Here is a 14,356-nt window from a genome sequence, read left to right as displayed (position 1 = left end):
GCCTTGAGGTATTTGTGCCAAATGAGCCTTGCTGAACCTTTTAGTGGCTTCCTTGCCCCGGCCCCTTCTCTGCCCTTTCCTCTCCTCTCTTCTCCCCTCCTCCTTCCTTTCTCTTTCCTCACCTCATCTTCCTACAAATATTTAGCTGCGGAGTCTAAAAGGAAACAAAGCGACTTCTGCACCCAAAGAACTGACCCTGTCCAAAGATGCATAGCTCGGCCATTACAGTCATATGTCACAGAGAACGTTGCTAGGACGTATGTGGGTCCAGCGTGCATAGGAAGGAGCATCTACATCAGGGCAGGGACAAGAGAGACACCTGGTTTCTTTGGTAATAATATTTTTATTAGGTTTTGAGAATCTTTGCTTTGCTTTGTTTTTTTTTTTTTTTTTTTTTTTTTTTTTTGAGACAGGGTTTTTCTGTGTCCCAGAACTCACTCTGTAGACCAGGCTGGCCTCAACCTGCCTTCCTCTGCCCCCTGAGTGCTGGGATTAAAGTCATATGCTGCCACTGCTCCATTAGATTTCTGAGAATTTCAAAATCCAGGCTGCCTGAGGTCAGAATAGAGTGTCAGATCCCCTGAAGTTATACCTGTGAGCCATCATGTAGATGCTGGGAATCTACATACGCACACGCGTGCGCGCACACACACACACACACACACAAAATCTTCTGGGAGAGCTGCAAGTGTTCTTATCTCTCTAGCCACCCCCCTTTAAAGTAAAATAATCCAGCAGGGCCTGGAGGGATGGCTCGGTGGTTAAGAGCACTGACTGTTCTTTTTAAAGACCCAGGCTCAATTTCCACCACACACATGGCAGCTCATAACTGTCTGTAACTCTAGTGCAAGGGAACCCAATGCTCTCATACAAACATACATGCTGTCAAAACACCCACGCATATAAAATAAAAATAAATAAACCAGTTAAAACATATAATCCAGCAAGTCCAATTTGTGATGCCTCAACACTCTCGGGTGTAAGGTGGTTGGAGTTTAGTCGACCTACCAGGGGCCCCACCTTCCTACGGAAGCCATCAGCTTCCATGCAGTAGTCTAAGGTCCACTAAGATGTCATCGCGACACAGATTTCCCCAGGAGAACTGAGGTCTACTTTTCCTCATGAGCACACGTCCTCCGGTTTTTTAAAAAGTAGTTTTCTATACTTTCTGTGTGTGTGCGCGCGCGCGTGTGTGTTTGTATGTGCTTGTGCGTGTGTGTTTCATGCCATGACACACATATGAAGGTGAGGGGACAAGCTTGCGTGTGTCAGTTCTCTCCTTACACCATGTGAACTCAGGTCGACAGGCTTGGCCCCCAGCACCTTCACCAGCTGAGTCGTCTGGCTGCCTCAGTCCTCCAGGTTTGTAACTGGTTTGGCCATGACGACTTCCAGGCATGTTTTTAAGAATGAGGGGAAAGGGTTTGGTAGCCACTAGAGGAATACATTCATGTGTGAATGTCTGCTTGAGGCTTTCCTATGCTTTGGTTTAGAATGGAACGTTTGCTTATCCAGAAACGATTGTGAACTAAAAACTGTTAATACTAAGAGTAGCCAGAGGTCAAAACTATAAGTGGGGGAGGCAGGGTGGGTGGAAATGGGGATTGAACCTCGCTCCCCGCCACCTCATGCTTGGCAAACACTTTACTATGGAATTGCTTCCCCAGTCTAAGAAATGATATGCTTAGCTTTATGGGTCGATAACAGAGAAAACATTTGATCTCCCATGTGATAAGATACTCACATATATAAGCTCATTTTGTTCTTGTTCGGTTGGTTGCTTGGTCTTTTTGACACAGAGTCTTGCCATGTAGCACAGGTAGGCGTGAGCTTCCAATGTTCCTCCTTCCGCATCCCAAGGGCTGGAGTTCTGCCACCATCCCAGGCTTCTCCAATGTTATTCTTCACCACCTGTAGTATACTCATGCATTCAACGTATGCTTCTAAATGTCAGTTATATCTTAAATGTGCTCTTAAGTCAATTTTTACAAATGAAAAGAAAAAGATAAGTAATATGATCAAAGTTGCATAGGTAAGAATGATTTTGCACAGTAACGGCCGTTATGTTACCAATTCCCAGATACACTAAGTCCCAATTTTATGCTTTGAACAACTTAACGTTATCTAGCTACTAGGGTCTCGTATCTCCTGAAGACCACAATATTACTAAGTTAAATCTTACACAGGTACTTGTTTCTCAAAAACACAGGTCCTCGCGCCCCTGCCAACATTCAAGTCCTCTTTGATAGTGGGGCCTTGAAGGCATCTGTTTCCTGGACACCAACCGAAGGAGCGTTCAACTACACTGTGCTGGCGTCCAGCGAGTCTTCCCAGCGGAGCTGCAGCACGGCTCTCAGTTCTTGTAGCCTCAGTTCCCTGCAGTGCGGAACCGAGTACCTGATTTCTGTCTCAGCCAGCAATGACGCTGGCTCCAGCCGGTCCTCCTCTGCCGCGACCCTGAAGACTGGTACGTTCGAAAAATCGAAAGCCCTGCGTGGCTGGCGTTCAGAGTGGCTGCATGCAGGGAACAGAAATCCCCAGCCAACTTCTAAGATCTTCTGGAGGCAGAGACAAACTAAGTCTAGTCATATTTGTAATCCCAACATTTGGGAGGCTGAAGCAGGAGGACTGCCGCGAGTTTGAGGTCAGTCTGGGCTATGTATTGAGTACTAAACCAGCCAGGGCTGCCTAGCAAGACATTGTCTGAAAGAAAAGAAAAGAGAGGCTGTTAGGATGGCTCAGTGAGTAAAGATGCTTTCTGCACAAACCTGAGTTCAATCCAGGAACCCACACAGAGGTATAAGGAGGCCAGCTCCACAAAGTTGTGTCTGCCTTCCACATTCATGCTGAGGCACCCTCCCCCACCACATTACACACACAATATAATAATAATAATAATAATAATAATAATAATAATAATAATATAACCTTTTTAAAAAAGAAAAAGGAAAGCTAACCCTGGCCTAAATGAAAGTATTGAGCTGAGGATTTCGGTGACTGAATAATACCGACAGAGAAGCATGTATTATAGATTGCCAAACAGTACTTCTCTGACTATTCACAGGCTTGGCCTCTATTCCTGCCTTTTGTTCTTTTTCCTTTTTTTTTTTTCTTTCTTTTTTTTTGAGACAGGGTTTCTCTGTAGCTTTGGAGCCTGTCCTGGAACTAGCTCTTTTTTTTTTCTAAATATTTATTTATTTATTATGTATACAATATTCTATCTGTGTGTATGCCTGTAGACCAGAAGAGGGCACCAGACCCCATTACAGATGGTTGTGAGCCACCATGTGGTTGCTGGGAATTGAACTCAGGACCTTTGGAAGAGCAGGCAATGCTCTTAACCTCTGAGCCATCTCTCCAGTCCTGGAACTAGCTCTTGTAGACCAGGCTGACCTCGAACTCATAGAGATCCGCCTGCCTCTGCCTCCTGAGTGCTAGGATTAAAGGTATGCCACCACCACCCGGCTCTTTTTCCTTTTTAAAAAATGTATTTATTTTATGTGCATTGGTGTCTTCCCTACATGTATGTCTGTGTGAGGGCATTGGAGCCCCCATAACTGGAGTTATAGACAGTTGTAAACTGCCATGTGGGTGCTGAGAATTGAACCCAGGTCCTCTGGAAGAGCAGCCAGTGCTCTTAACCACTGAGTCATCTCTCCAGCCCCTCATTCTTTTTCTTTTTCATCTTTCTCTGATTTCATTAGATGCTATTTTATTTTTACTTTTTGAGACAAGGTCTGGCCTTGCTATCCAGGCTGATCTGGAATTCCAGGGCTCCAGAGAGCCTCCTATGACAGCTGGGGCTAAGGTGGTCATCGTTGTAACTGCTTGTTGTTTTAATTTTTGAAAGTTTTGAAAATTCTAAGATCCAGTTTTTATTTACAGAAACTAACTGCTCCTTCATGTGTGTAAGTGCATGTGTGGTATGTGTGTGCACGGATGTACGTGTGAGGATGCTGGCAGCCACATGTGTGCTCACAGAGGCCAGAGCAAGACGTCCAGTATTCTCCCCATCAATCTTACCTTCTGGCCTTGGCAAGGACTCAGCCATCTCTCACTGAATTCCAGTGAGTCTGGAAGATTTCCTGTCTCCATGTACAGATGCTGGGCTCACACACATATGCAGCCATGCTCAGATTTTGTGTGATTCTAGGGATTCAAACTTGGGTCCTCATGGCTGAAGAGAGAACCATCTCCCCAGTCCCTGTCTCTTCTTGGCATATTTCATAATTAAGATTTGGTAGGAGCTCTTCATAAAACTAAAGATGGGATATTTCTAGCTCTAAATGTGCTTCGGTATTTCCCGAGTTTTACTCTTAGTGGAGATGTAAAGACACAAACATGGAGGTCTGGGGAGGTGTAGCTAACATTTAGTGGGATCTACTACACCTCAGGCACCATAACTCCACTACTTAAGTCTCGGGATAATTTTGTGAGTCATTTCCTCTTTTTGCTATGTTTTGCTTGCTTGTTGGAATCAGGGTCTAGCGAAGCTCAGGCTAGCTTCAGAGTCTTTTCTGCAGCTGAGTCTGGCCTTACACCCCTGACCTTCCAGCTTCCGTGTCCCAAGTGCTGCGATCACAGGCACACACACCCAGGTCTGGCCTGACTCTTCCTTTTAGACAGGAAGCTGAAGCTCAGAGACACTGAAGGTTGTTTTCCTCCAGTGCAGCCGAGATCTGTGCTCATGCTTGCCTGACCACCATCCTCTGGGCTGAAGACATTGTAACAATGTCCACTCTATTCAACGGTCAGAACTGTGTCTCTGTAAGGAGAAAAGGACCCTGGACACAGGACTGGAGCTCTCACCAAACTGATGTCCTCTCTTCTTCAAGGGGAGAAACATAGTCAAACCCTCAGATTCACAACTTCTTAGAGTTACGTTAAACTAAGGGCACCAACACAAGCTAGGTGATTAGACTTCTCTTTTGACAATTACAAGTTCGTGTAGCGGGTACGGAAAAAGTGACCCTGAAGACAGTGGCCGAGGGTGACGGGAGAGATGAACACTTCAGTGACACAGACATTCTGAGTGAGAAGTGTAATACAGGGAAGAACCATCCTGGGCTTTTAAATTCAGATGCACAGCAAAAGCATCTCGGGGATGCTCATAAAATCTAAATACCCAGGTTCCACCAGGACCAGTTAAATTGGGATTTCTGGGAATAGAGTCTCAATAGAATAGTTTTTAAAAGCTCTCCAATTGATTTTCAACATGTTGGTGGTGTTAAGTGCTGCCGAAAGAGTCCTTCCAACTCTCAGGTCCTGCCCTTACTGGTCCAGGAGTTACCACTGTATTGTGGGTATGACATAATCGGTACTGATCTTGAGAAAACCTTGAGTTATCAATAGAAGAACTATGTTAGAAAGGATTATAGTTTCCTAGGGCCCCGAAATGTGAACTCTACCTAATTAAGTCTATAGGACTTAATTAGTCCTATAGGACAAAACTTTTGAAAGCTTGTGGATTGGATGGATGGCCTTCACTTGAAATCATTCCTTCACAAGACTTCGGTCCATGCTGGTCTTAGATAAAAGAACTATTGCCTTGACAGAAAAACCCAAACAACATTAGTCAAGGAGATCCGTGTCTGGAAGATAGAGTGTAGCATCACGTGAAATAAAAATTGAGTGCATCTGAGCACATCTCCTTGGTTTGCACCAAGTTGTGCTTAGCGTTTGCTTTGGAACTTGTCTGAGCATCTAGCATTTTAACTATCTGCACGGGATGTTCTCTGGAGACAGAATGGGCTCTGGGATGTCCTGCCACTGAGTGCATAGAAGGCTTCGGTCAGAACTCTCCACTCTATCGTGGCTTTGCACGAAACCCCCAGAAAGACCCCGTTACCCCTGTGTCTTAGTCACTGCTCTACTCTTGGGAGGAGACACCGTCACCATGACAACTCTCACAAAGGAAAGCATTTCACTGGAGGCTGGCTGACGGTTTCAGAGGCTTAGTTCGTTATTGTCATAGCAGGGAACGTGGTGGCACATGTGGCCCTATAGCAGTACCTGAGAGCTACATCCTGATTTGTGGGCCACAGTAAGAGAGAGAACTTGGCCTGGTGTGTGCTTTTGAAACCTCAAATCCCACCCGCAATGACACACTTCTTCCAGCAAGGCCACACCCCCTAATCCTTCTCAAATGCGCCACTCCCTGAAGTCTAAGCATTCAAATGTATGAGCATATAGGGGCTGTGCTTATTCAAACCATACCTTACCTTTCTAGCTCTATTACCTGGGGCAACTCACTCACCCTCTGTGGGCTTCCTTTTACTCACATGTAAAATGGCAATTATTGCGAAAGCAATTGAAGATGTTAGCAGAAGACATAATGGTCTATTTTTACCTCAAAAAAGGTAACTTACAGGTATTTATTTACTGTTTGGCTCCCATCAAAAAGTCTTCATCATTGAATAGAGTCAAAATCTCTCCATAAATATTCTAAAAATGAAAATCCACAGTTTCTTCCTTAGACACGGTCTCTCTCTCTATAGTCCTAGCTGTCCTGGAACTCACTCTGTAGAACAGGCTGGCCTCAAACTCACAGAGATCCTTCTGCTTCTGCCTCCCAAATACTGGGATTAAAAGCACACACACGCACACACACACACACACACACACACCTGACAAAATCGACACATCTTAAGTTGACTCCCAAACTCCCATGGCCCATGCTAGGGTCATAGGTTGGTTGGTAAAGTGCTTGTCTAACATGCACACAGCCCTGGATTTGACCCCCAGAAGTACATAAAAAGCTGGTGTTGTTGTTCACATCTGTAATCCAAACACCTAGGAGACGCAGGCAGGGTGATCAGAAGTTCAAGGTCATCCTTGGGATGTCTAGTAAGTCTCACTGAAGCCTGAGGTACAGAAGACCCACTTCAAACACTTCCAATGGCCTAGTATTTCAAATAACATTCATTATAATGAAAGAATTAAGAGAGATCATTGGTGTTTAGCATAGTCTTTGTTTCTACAAAAATATCTCCTAATGTTTCTGGTACATGGTTCTGCGTGTTTTTCATCAAACTCAATCTGTTAGAGAACTCAGAGCTGCTGATTCTGGGTTGTCTTGACATCTCAGATAACTGCCAAGATGCAAAGAAAAGGCTCCTGCAATGGTCACATGACTGCTTCTTTCCATTGTTTACTAGTGGCTTGTGCACCTGGAAGAGTGACAATCCAAGAAGCCCCTCCTGGTCACTTGTCTGTGGCTTGGTCTAATGTAGAGCTGGGTGATTACTACGTGGCGTTCGTGAAGAGCGACGACGGCCTGGAAGTACACTGCAATACCTCCCTCACTCGGTGCCACTTCCTGTCTGAGTGCGGCTTCACGTACTTCATTAGCGTATTTGCCTATAACACCGCGGGGCAGAGCCCCCTGGGCAACGTGTTTAACTACACCACAGGTAAGTCGCGGTTGATGCTGGTAACGGGGATTCTGCGTTCGGGAAACTCAGCAACAGGATGAACTCCTCTTGTGTGTACCACTTCACCATCTGGGAGCTGTTTGAGGGCCAAGAGTAGCCGGTAAAGCCCTCGTCTCTCGTTCTTTCCAGAGTAGGGTTGAGCTGGTTTTGGAGACCCAGTCTAACCAGAATGCAAGGATGAGAAGTGGGAATGGAGGAGAAAGGCATTCGTTCAACCCTCCCCTGAAAACCTGAGCCTTCCACAAAGTTCTCACTCAGACCTCAGGCCTGTTTGAGGCCCTGAGGAGCACAGTTCTTCCGTTTCAGGATCACAGTCCTTCCCTGGACATGACAGATGCTTCGTGGTGTGGGGGGCTCTGTCGTAGGACACCTAAGATAAAGTCCAAGCTTGACTCTACCTCACTTGGACTTGTGCCTAACTTCCCTCAGCATCCTTCCCCCACAGCACAACGGGACAGACATTAACAACACTGGTGGGGGACAGGTCTTTATATGTGATAAAGCAGAATGCCGCTATTTTTATTAGCATCATTATGTCACTGTTAGCATCTGTTAGCTTGGTGACCATCACTACCATCCTCCTCCCCTTGGCCTGGATCTGTCGGGGTGGGGGGCATCAGTGCTAATTCCAGTGCTAGTAGCATAGAAAGATACTAGATCTTTAGAGAACAGTTGAGTGGGCGCCTTGAAATGAATTATTTATAGAGTGTTATAACTGTAAAATATTCTAAGGGCGGATTATGATAAATTCTACCAGGGTGAGGGATCTGAATAATTGGTGCTTTGGGAACTTAGAAGAGGCAGTCAACAAGGTCTCAAGGAGCACAGGAGTGGCCTTGAGCCGGAGTTCAAGAATGGATGGAAAGGTGAGGAAAATCTCTAGGTGGACTAGATATTCGCCAGTGGGGTCCTTTAGGCCTCCTTTAAGAGCTGCTCGTACAATCCTCATCTCAGTACATTCAAACCCCATCTTTATCTGGTTTAGGGTCTAACAGACTGACAGGGGCTGAGGACTCAGGCTCAGTACAACTTTATTGGGCAGAAGAGATGAGGTTTTCTAGCAGAGAGACCAAAAGTCTATAGAGAAGTGAGAGCTAAGGTCGGGTGTAGACCTGGGAGGTCTGAAGTGTCCTTGGGTGTCACAGTGAGGATCTGCCCAGGTGCAGTGGGAATGAGGTGGAGGTTAGAGCTGATCAGGCAGTGGAGGAGGGCTGGCCATAGGGCGGTCAAGACTCAATATTCCCCTCTGGGCTCCTGCTTGCAGCGCCTTGCTGTCCTAGCGACATTAGCGCAGTGCTGGTGTCCAGCGACAGAGTGGAAATCGCCTGGTCTCCTGTGCGCGGTGCTGAGCTCTACGAAACCAAGGCCATAGCTGGGTACAGCGTGGTGGAGTGCAACGACACCGCTCCTGCTTGCACGCTCTCGGCTTTGGATTGTGACACTAAGTACAACATCACCGTGTACTCCTTCAGTGAGATCCGGGGCAGCAATCTGTCCTGCTCGTCACACTACATCACCACGGGTACGGTACCACTCGGCTGTCATTCACTGGTGTCTAAACCGTCACCCTTGCTGTGTGTCTCAGGAGGGCTATTCAGTAAGACCTACACAAGAGGCGGCTGGAGAAGTGGCTCGGTTGTTGAGAGTCTTCCTACTCCTACAGAGGATAGGTCAGTTGCCAGCTCCCACATCAGGAGGCTCACGAGCTCGAGTAGCTCCAGATCCAGTGATCTGGTGCCCTCTTCTGGCTTCTGTAGGCACTGCAAGCATGTATCCAAACCCAAATTCAGACAGGCTTTTTATCCACCAGCCCAGGGCTGGGATTGGAATTACAGCTCTACGAATTGGAACCCAAACCTGGATTCGGGAGAAAAACTCCCATCCACCCCAGATTTAGCTTCCATTATTGGGTTGAGAGAGGCAGGGAAGAAAGTTAAGAAGGGAAAGTGGGGGGGGGGGGACAGGAAGAGATCACATTGAGGGGAGTTTGGGGCAGGGATTACTGACCTCAGCCATCGGGTTCCTGTTCCCACCGGGACTGCCTGCTCATGAGGAATGCAGATGTTTGTCCTGGTAATTTTGGATTTTGAAGTTCAAAATGTTTTATTTTCCAGTTGGCCCAAAACAGCAGGAACCTAATACTCTATGCCAATGTCAACATTTTTCTGCAAAAAAAGTTCTGTGAATTTGACCTATATGCATATATGACTGAAAACCATAGTTTTGATTTCTCAAAAGAATATTCTTGCACAATTTCATACACACAATGCATTTTAGCACTACATCATTTCCTTGTTTATTCCTCTCCCTACCAGGAGATCTTTCTTTAAAAAAAAAAACAAAAAACTTATTTATTTACTAGATAGGGTCTCTTTAACTTAGGGTGGCCTTAAACTCGCAGCAATCCTCCTGCTTCCTCTTGCAAGTACTGGGATTCTAGGCATAAGCCATCACACCTGGCTCCACTTCAACGTGCTTTTCTTTCTTTCTTTCTTTTTCTTTTTTTTTTTTTTTTTTTTTTTTTTTTTTGGTTTTTTCGAGACAGGGTTTCTCCGTAGCTTTTTGGTTCCTGTCCTGGAACTAGCTCTTGTAGACCAGGCTGGCCTCGAACTCACAGAGAACCGTCTGCCTCTGCCTCCCGAGTGCTGGGATTAAAGGCGTGCGCCACCACCGCCCGGCTGTGCTTTTCTTTTTTGAAGTGGGTCTCATGTAGCCCAGGTTGGCCAGACTTACTGTGCAGCTCAGGACGATCCTGAACTCCTGATCCTCCTACCTCTGCCTCCCAAATGCTGGGATTCTAGGTGTGCTTACCAGCCTAGATGATACAGTGCAGGGGATAAAACCCAGGACTTGGTATGTGCTGGGCAAGCCCTCCACCACTTAAACCATATCCCAAGCTCTGGGGTTTGTTGCTGGAGGTGCGGGGTGGGGGGGCGGAGGGAGCGGGGGGGGGTCTAGGAAGGGGAGGTAAGGAGAGGAACCCGTTTTAAACCAAATGGCATGTATGGTATTTTTGACTCTGGTGTTTTAATTAATAATCGAACACTTGTTAGCTCCTTGCAGTCCTGAAATAAAACATATTTCAAAGGATGCATTCTCCACGATTAATGTGCACTGGCGATCAACTAACGAAGGCGCCATTTACACCGTGACTGCCCAGGGGAAGAAGGGGCTGTTCCAGTGCAGCAGCACAGGGGAGACCTGCATGATCGGGGGCCTGCCCTGCGGTTCCGTGTTCTCTGTCAGTGCTGTGGCCGAAACTCAGGCAGGAAAGAGCCTGCCCAGCTACAGTGTGCCCCTGGAAACAGGTATGTAGCGACACTGACTCCGTGAATCCTTAGGACTTGCTTTAGGACACGCATTTTATTTAATTTGCCCTAAGTGTGATGGAAATACAGTACTACAGTACTCAGTGGCTTTCAAAGAGTCTCAGTCTTAGAGGAAAATAAAACTTTAGACATTTTACATGTTACATAAACGTAGCTTCAAAGTTTTCTTGTCTTGCCCAACATTCCCATCCAAGGATACGCTGACCCTGCAGAAAACCTCCTTAGAATTTATATCATCCCAAGCCATGGTCAAAATAGCCAACAAGAAATCATATTTATTATTTATGTCTTTGGTTGAACCCTTTTGATTGTTCCTCTAAAAAGCACTTTTCTGAGTTTAGTTTCTAGGGCTGGAGAGATGTATCAGAGATTCAAGGGCATTTTCTGGCCTTGCAGAGGACCTGAGTTTAGTTCCCAGCACCCATATCAGGTTGGCTAACAACCACAAGTAGCTCTAGCTTCAGGGACCCAACGCCCTTTTCTGGTTTCCATGGGCAACTGTACTCTGTACTCGTATGCATACACACACGCACACATATGTACATAGAATTAAAAATAAAATAAACATTAGGAAAACATGTTCCGAGTTTAGTTTCCTAATCAGTAAGAGGCAAGTAATAATCTTTTTTTTTTTTTTTTTGCTTTTCCTGAGACAGGGTTTCTCTGTGTAGCCCTGGCCATTCTGTAACTCACTCTGTAGACCTGGCTGGCTTTGAACTCAGAAATTCATCTGCCTCTGCTTTGAGAGCTGGAATTAAAGGCGTGTGCCACCACTGCCCACAAGGCAGGTAACAGCATTCTTACAGGGTTGTCATGAGCACTAAGCTAACTATGCTGCAAAGCTCTCAACATGACACCTTCTAAACAATGAGATCGCCATGACAGGAAGCTGTTATTGACTGAGAGCGCTGTATTTGAAAAACATTTATCAGACAGGCTTAGCCACACCAAAGCAGGTGAATTTCTATGAGTTCAAGGCCAGCCTAGGGCTGCACAATGAGACTGTGTCTCAATGCTCTCCCAAAAGACATCTAACAAAATTCTTACATTAATATGGCTATTATGAGCATTGGTGGAGGGCTTGCCTAGCACGTGATAAGCCCTGGGTTGGATTCCAAGCACCACACAAACCTGGTGTGGTGGGATACACCTATAATCCCAGCATTCAGGAGTTGGAGGAAGGTAGATTAGAAGTTTAAGGTCATCCAAAGATACATGTAGACTTTAAGACTAACCCACATGAGACTCTGTCTCAGAAAAGAAAGAAAGAAAGAAAGAAAGAAAGAAAGAAAGAAAGAAAGAAAGAAAGAGGAGAAACAACATATGATCCAAAGCCTATTCTAGAACACTGCATTCTTGGAGAAAATGCTCACAATATATGGTTGATATTACAAGGTGCATCAGAGGGTATGGACAAAGGAAATTTTTCTTTTCTTTTCTACTTTTTTTTAAAAGACAGGGTTTCCTTGTACAGTCCTAGCTGTCCTGGAATTAGCTCTGTAGACTAGGTTGGCCTCAGACTCACAGAGATCCACCTGTTTCTACCTCCCAAGCAGGCATGTGCCACTACTGCCCGGTGAAAATTTCATTAAAAAGAGAAAGCATGAGAAACTTAGGATTTTAAGTGAAGCATGAGCAAAGTTCCATTCCTTTTATTACTTGTTATTGTGTGTGAGTGTACATGTGTGGTGAGGAGAGTGTGAACATATCACATGTGTGTGGAGGTCAGAGGGCTTTAGAGTACATTCTCTGCTTCCACTGAGTGCCCAGGGATTGAACTCATTGTTGGCTTGCCCACTGAGTGCTTTACCCAAGGTACCCAAGGTGGTTATCGTCTATAAGGAATCTGGAAGAAAATTAAATTCTTTTCTGTTTTCCGTTTTAGTGCCATGCTGTCCAGTTGGTCTGACGGCGGCGCAGGTCACCCAGTCTATAATCAACGTGAGCTGGACTATCGGGACAGTGGCTCAGACCTACGTGGCAGTGCTCGAGTCACAGATGGGACAGTCCAAGTGTCACACCCATCAGAACCACTGCCTCCTGGGATGCATCGCATGTGGCATCAACTACACGGTGGCACTGAAAGCCATTAGCCCCACTGGACTGACTGCAGACTGTGCCTACCAAAGTTATTCTTCCAGTAAGTGAATTCTAAGCTCTAGCCCTTGAGTACTGATGTCTTAATTGCTGTTCTGTTGCTGTGAAGAGACACTATGACCAAGGCAGCATTTTTTCTGTTTGTTTTTGTTTTTTTGTTTTTGTTTTTCAAGACATGGTGGATCTGTGTAGCCCTGGCTGACCTGGAGCTTGCTCTGTAGACCAAGTTGCCCTGGAACTCAGATCTGCCTGCCTCTGTGTCCCTAGTGATGGTGTTATGGGTGTGTGCCACCGCCACCCAGCCCAGGACAACCCAAAAGGAAGCATTTAATTGGGGGCTCACTTACGGTTTTCGAAGAGTTAGTCCACAGTCCATGATCACCATGGTGAGAAGCAGACAGCCTTGCGCCGGAGCAGTAGCTGATCCAAAGGCAGCAAGCAGAGAGACTGGGCCTGGCATGAGTGTTTGAATCCTGAAAGCCCACCCCCAGTGACACACCCCCCCTAAAACGGTCACACCTCCTAATCCTTCCCAAACAGTTCTATCAACTGAGTACAGCATTCAAATAGACCTATAGGGGCCATTCTCATTGAAACCATCACAGTTGCTAAGGATTCCATGATCTCCGGTCTAGGCTCAGTCCATCCTTCCCGCTTAAAAAGATGGTGTGGGGCTGGAGTTAGGAGCAGTGGCTTAAGAGGACCCAGGTTCAATTCCCAGCACCCACATGGCGCTCACAGATATCTGTAATCCAGCTCAAAGCAATTTGACATCCTCATACTGACATAAATGCAGGCGAAACATCAATGCACACAAAATAAAATCATATTAAAAAGAGATGGTGCACCTCTACCCAGCTTTCAAAATCAGATTACTTTCTTAGTGTCGTGTTGCCAATCATCTTCAATCACTCATCACCTTATTTTTTGAGAGAAGTTCTCTTACCAAATCTGAAACTTGTAAATGAAGACTGCACTTTTGTTTCTCAGATGCCCAGACACAAATAATCTCAGAGAAACTATATTAATTACTGTTCGGCCAATGGCTCAGACATATTCCTAACTAGCTCTTACATCTTAAATTAACCCATTTCTTTTTATCTACGTATCGCCATGGGACTGTGGCTTACCAGTAACATTCTGTCATTTTTCTCCTTCAGCAGCTGTGTAGCATCTTCTTCGACTCTGCCTATTCTCTCTGTTCAGATTTCCCGACCGACTTTACCCTGCTAAGCCATTGGCCAAAACAGCTGTATTCATTAACTGATGAAAACAGCACGTATACAGCAGACATCCCACATCAGAGACTCACCAGTCTGGCTAGATTAGCTGAATAGCGAGCACCAGGGGTGGTCCTGTCTCTGCCTCCCCAGTGCTGAGACTAAAGGCACATGGCATCATAGAGCTGCTATGCTCAGTTATACATGCGTGCTGGAGCTCAAACTCACCGACTTAGCCCTCACCTCATACGTGTGTGGCAGAGGCTTCACCGACTTA

General features: G+C 45.8%; 1 protein-coding gene across 2 annotated transcripts in view; it reads left to right on the top strand.

The window, feature by feature from the left end:
• Fndc7 (fibronectin type III domain containing 7) overlaps nucleotides 1–14,356 on the top strand; it is a 34,627-nt gene that overhangs the window by 10,989 nt on the left and 9,282 nt on the right. Inside the window, exons 5-9 of one of the 2 annotated variants that reach the window (XM_057794126.1) lie at nucleotides 2,210–2,467; nucleotides 7,158–7,412; nucleotides 8,698–8,955; nucleotides 10,487–10,741; nucleotides 12,648–12,902. In XM_057794126.1, coding sequence (XP_057650109.1) covers nucleotides 2,210–2,467; nucleotides 7,158–7,412; nucleotides 8,698–8,955; nucleotides 10,487–10,741; nucleotides 12,648–12,902 — 1,281 coding nt within the window. The remainder of the gene's footprint in view (nucleotides 1–2,209; nucleotides 2,468–7,157; nucleotides 7,413–8,697; nucleotides 8,956–10,486; nucleotides 10,742–12,647; nucleotides 12,903–14,356) is intronic. The other variant, XM_057794127.1, reaches the window with a different exon arrangement.

This window comes from Chionomys nivalis, chromosome 18, assembly GCF_950005125.1.
Source record: "Chionomys nivalis chromosome 18, mChiNiv1.1, whole genome shotgun sequence".
NCBI lineage: Eukaryota > Metazoa > Chordata > Mammalia > Rodentia > Cricetidae > Chionomys > Chionomys nivalis.
The sequence above is the reverse complement of the archived record's forward strand: the minus strand, read 5'-3'. Positions and strand labels throughout refer to the sequence as shown.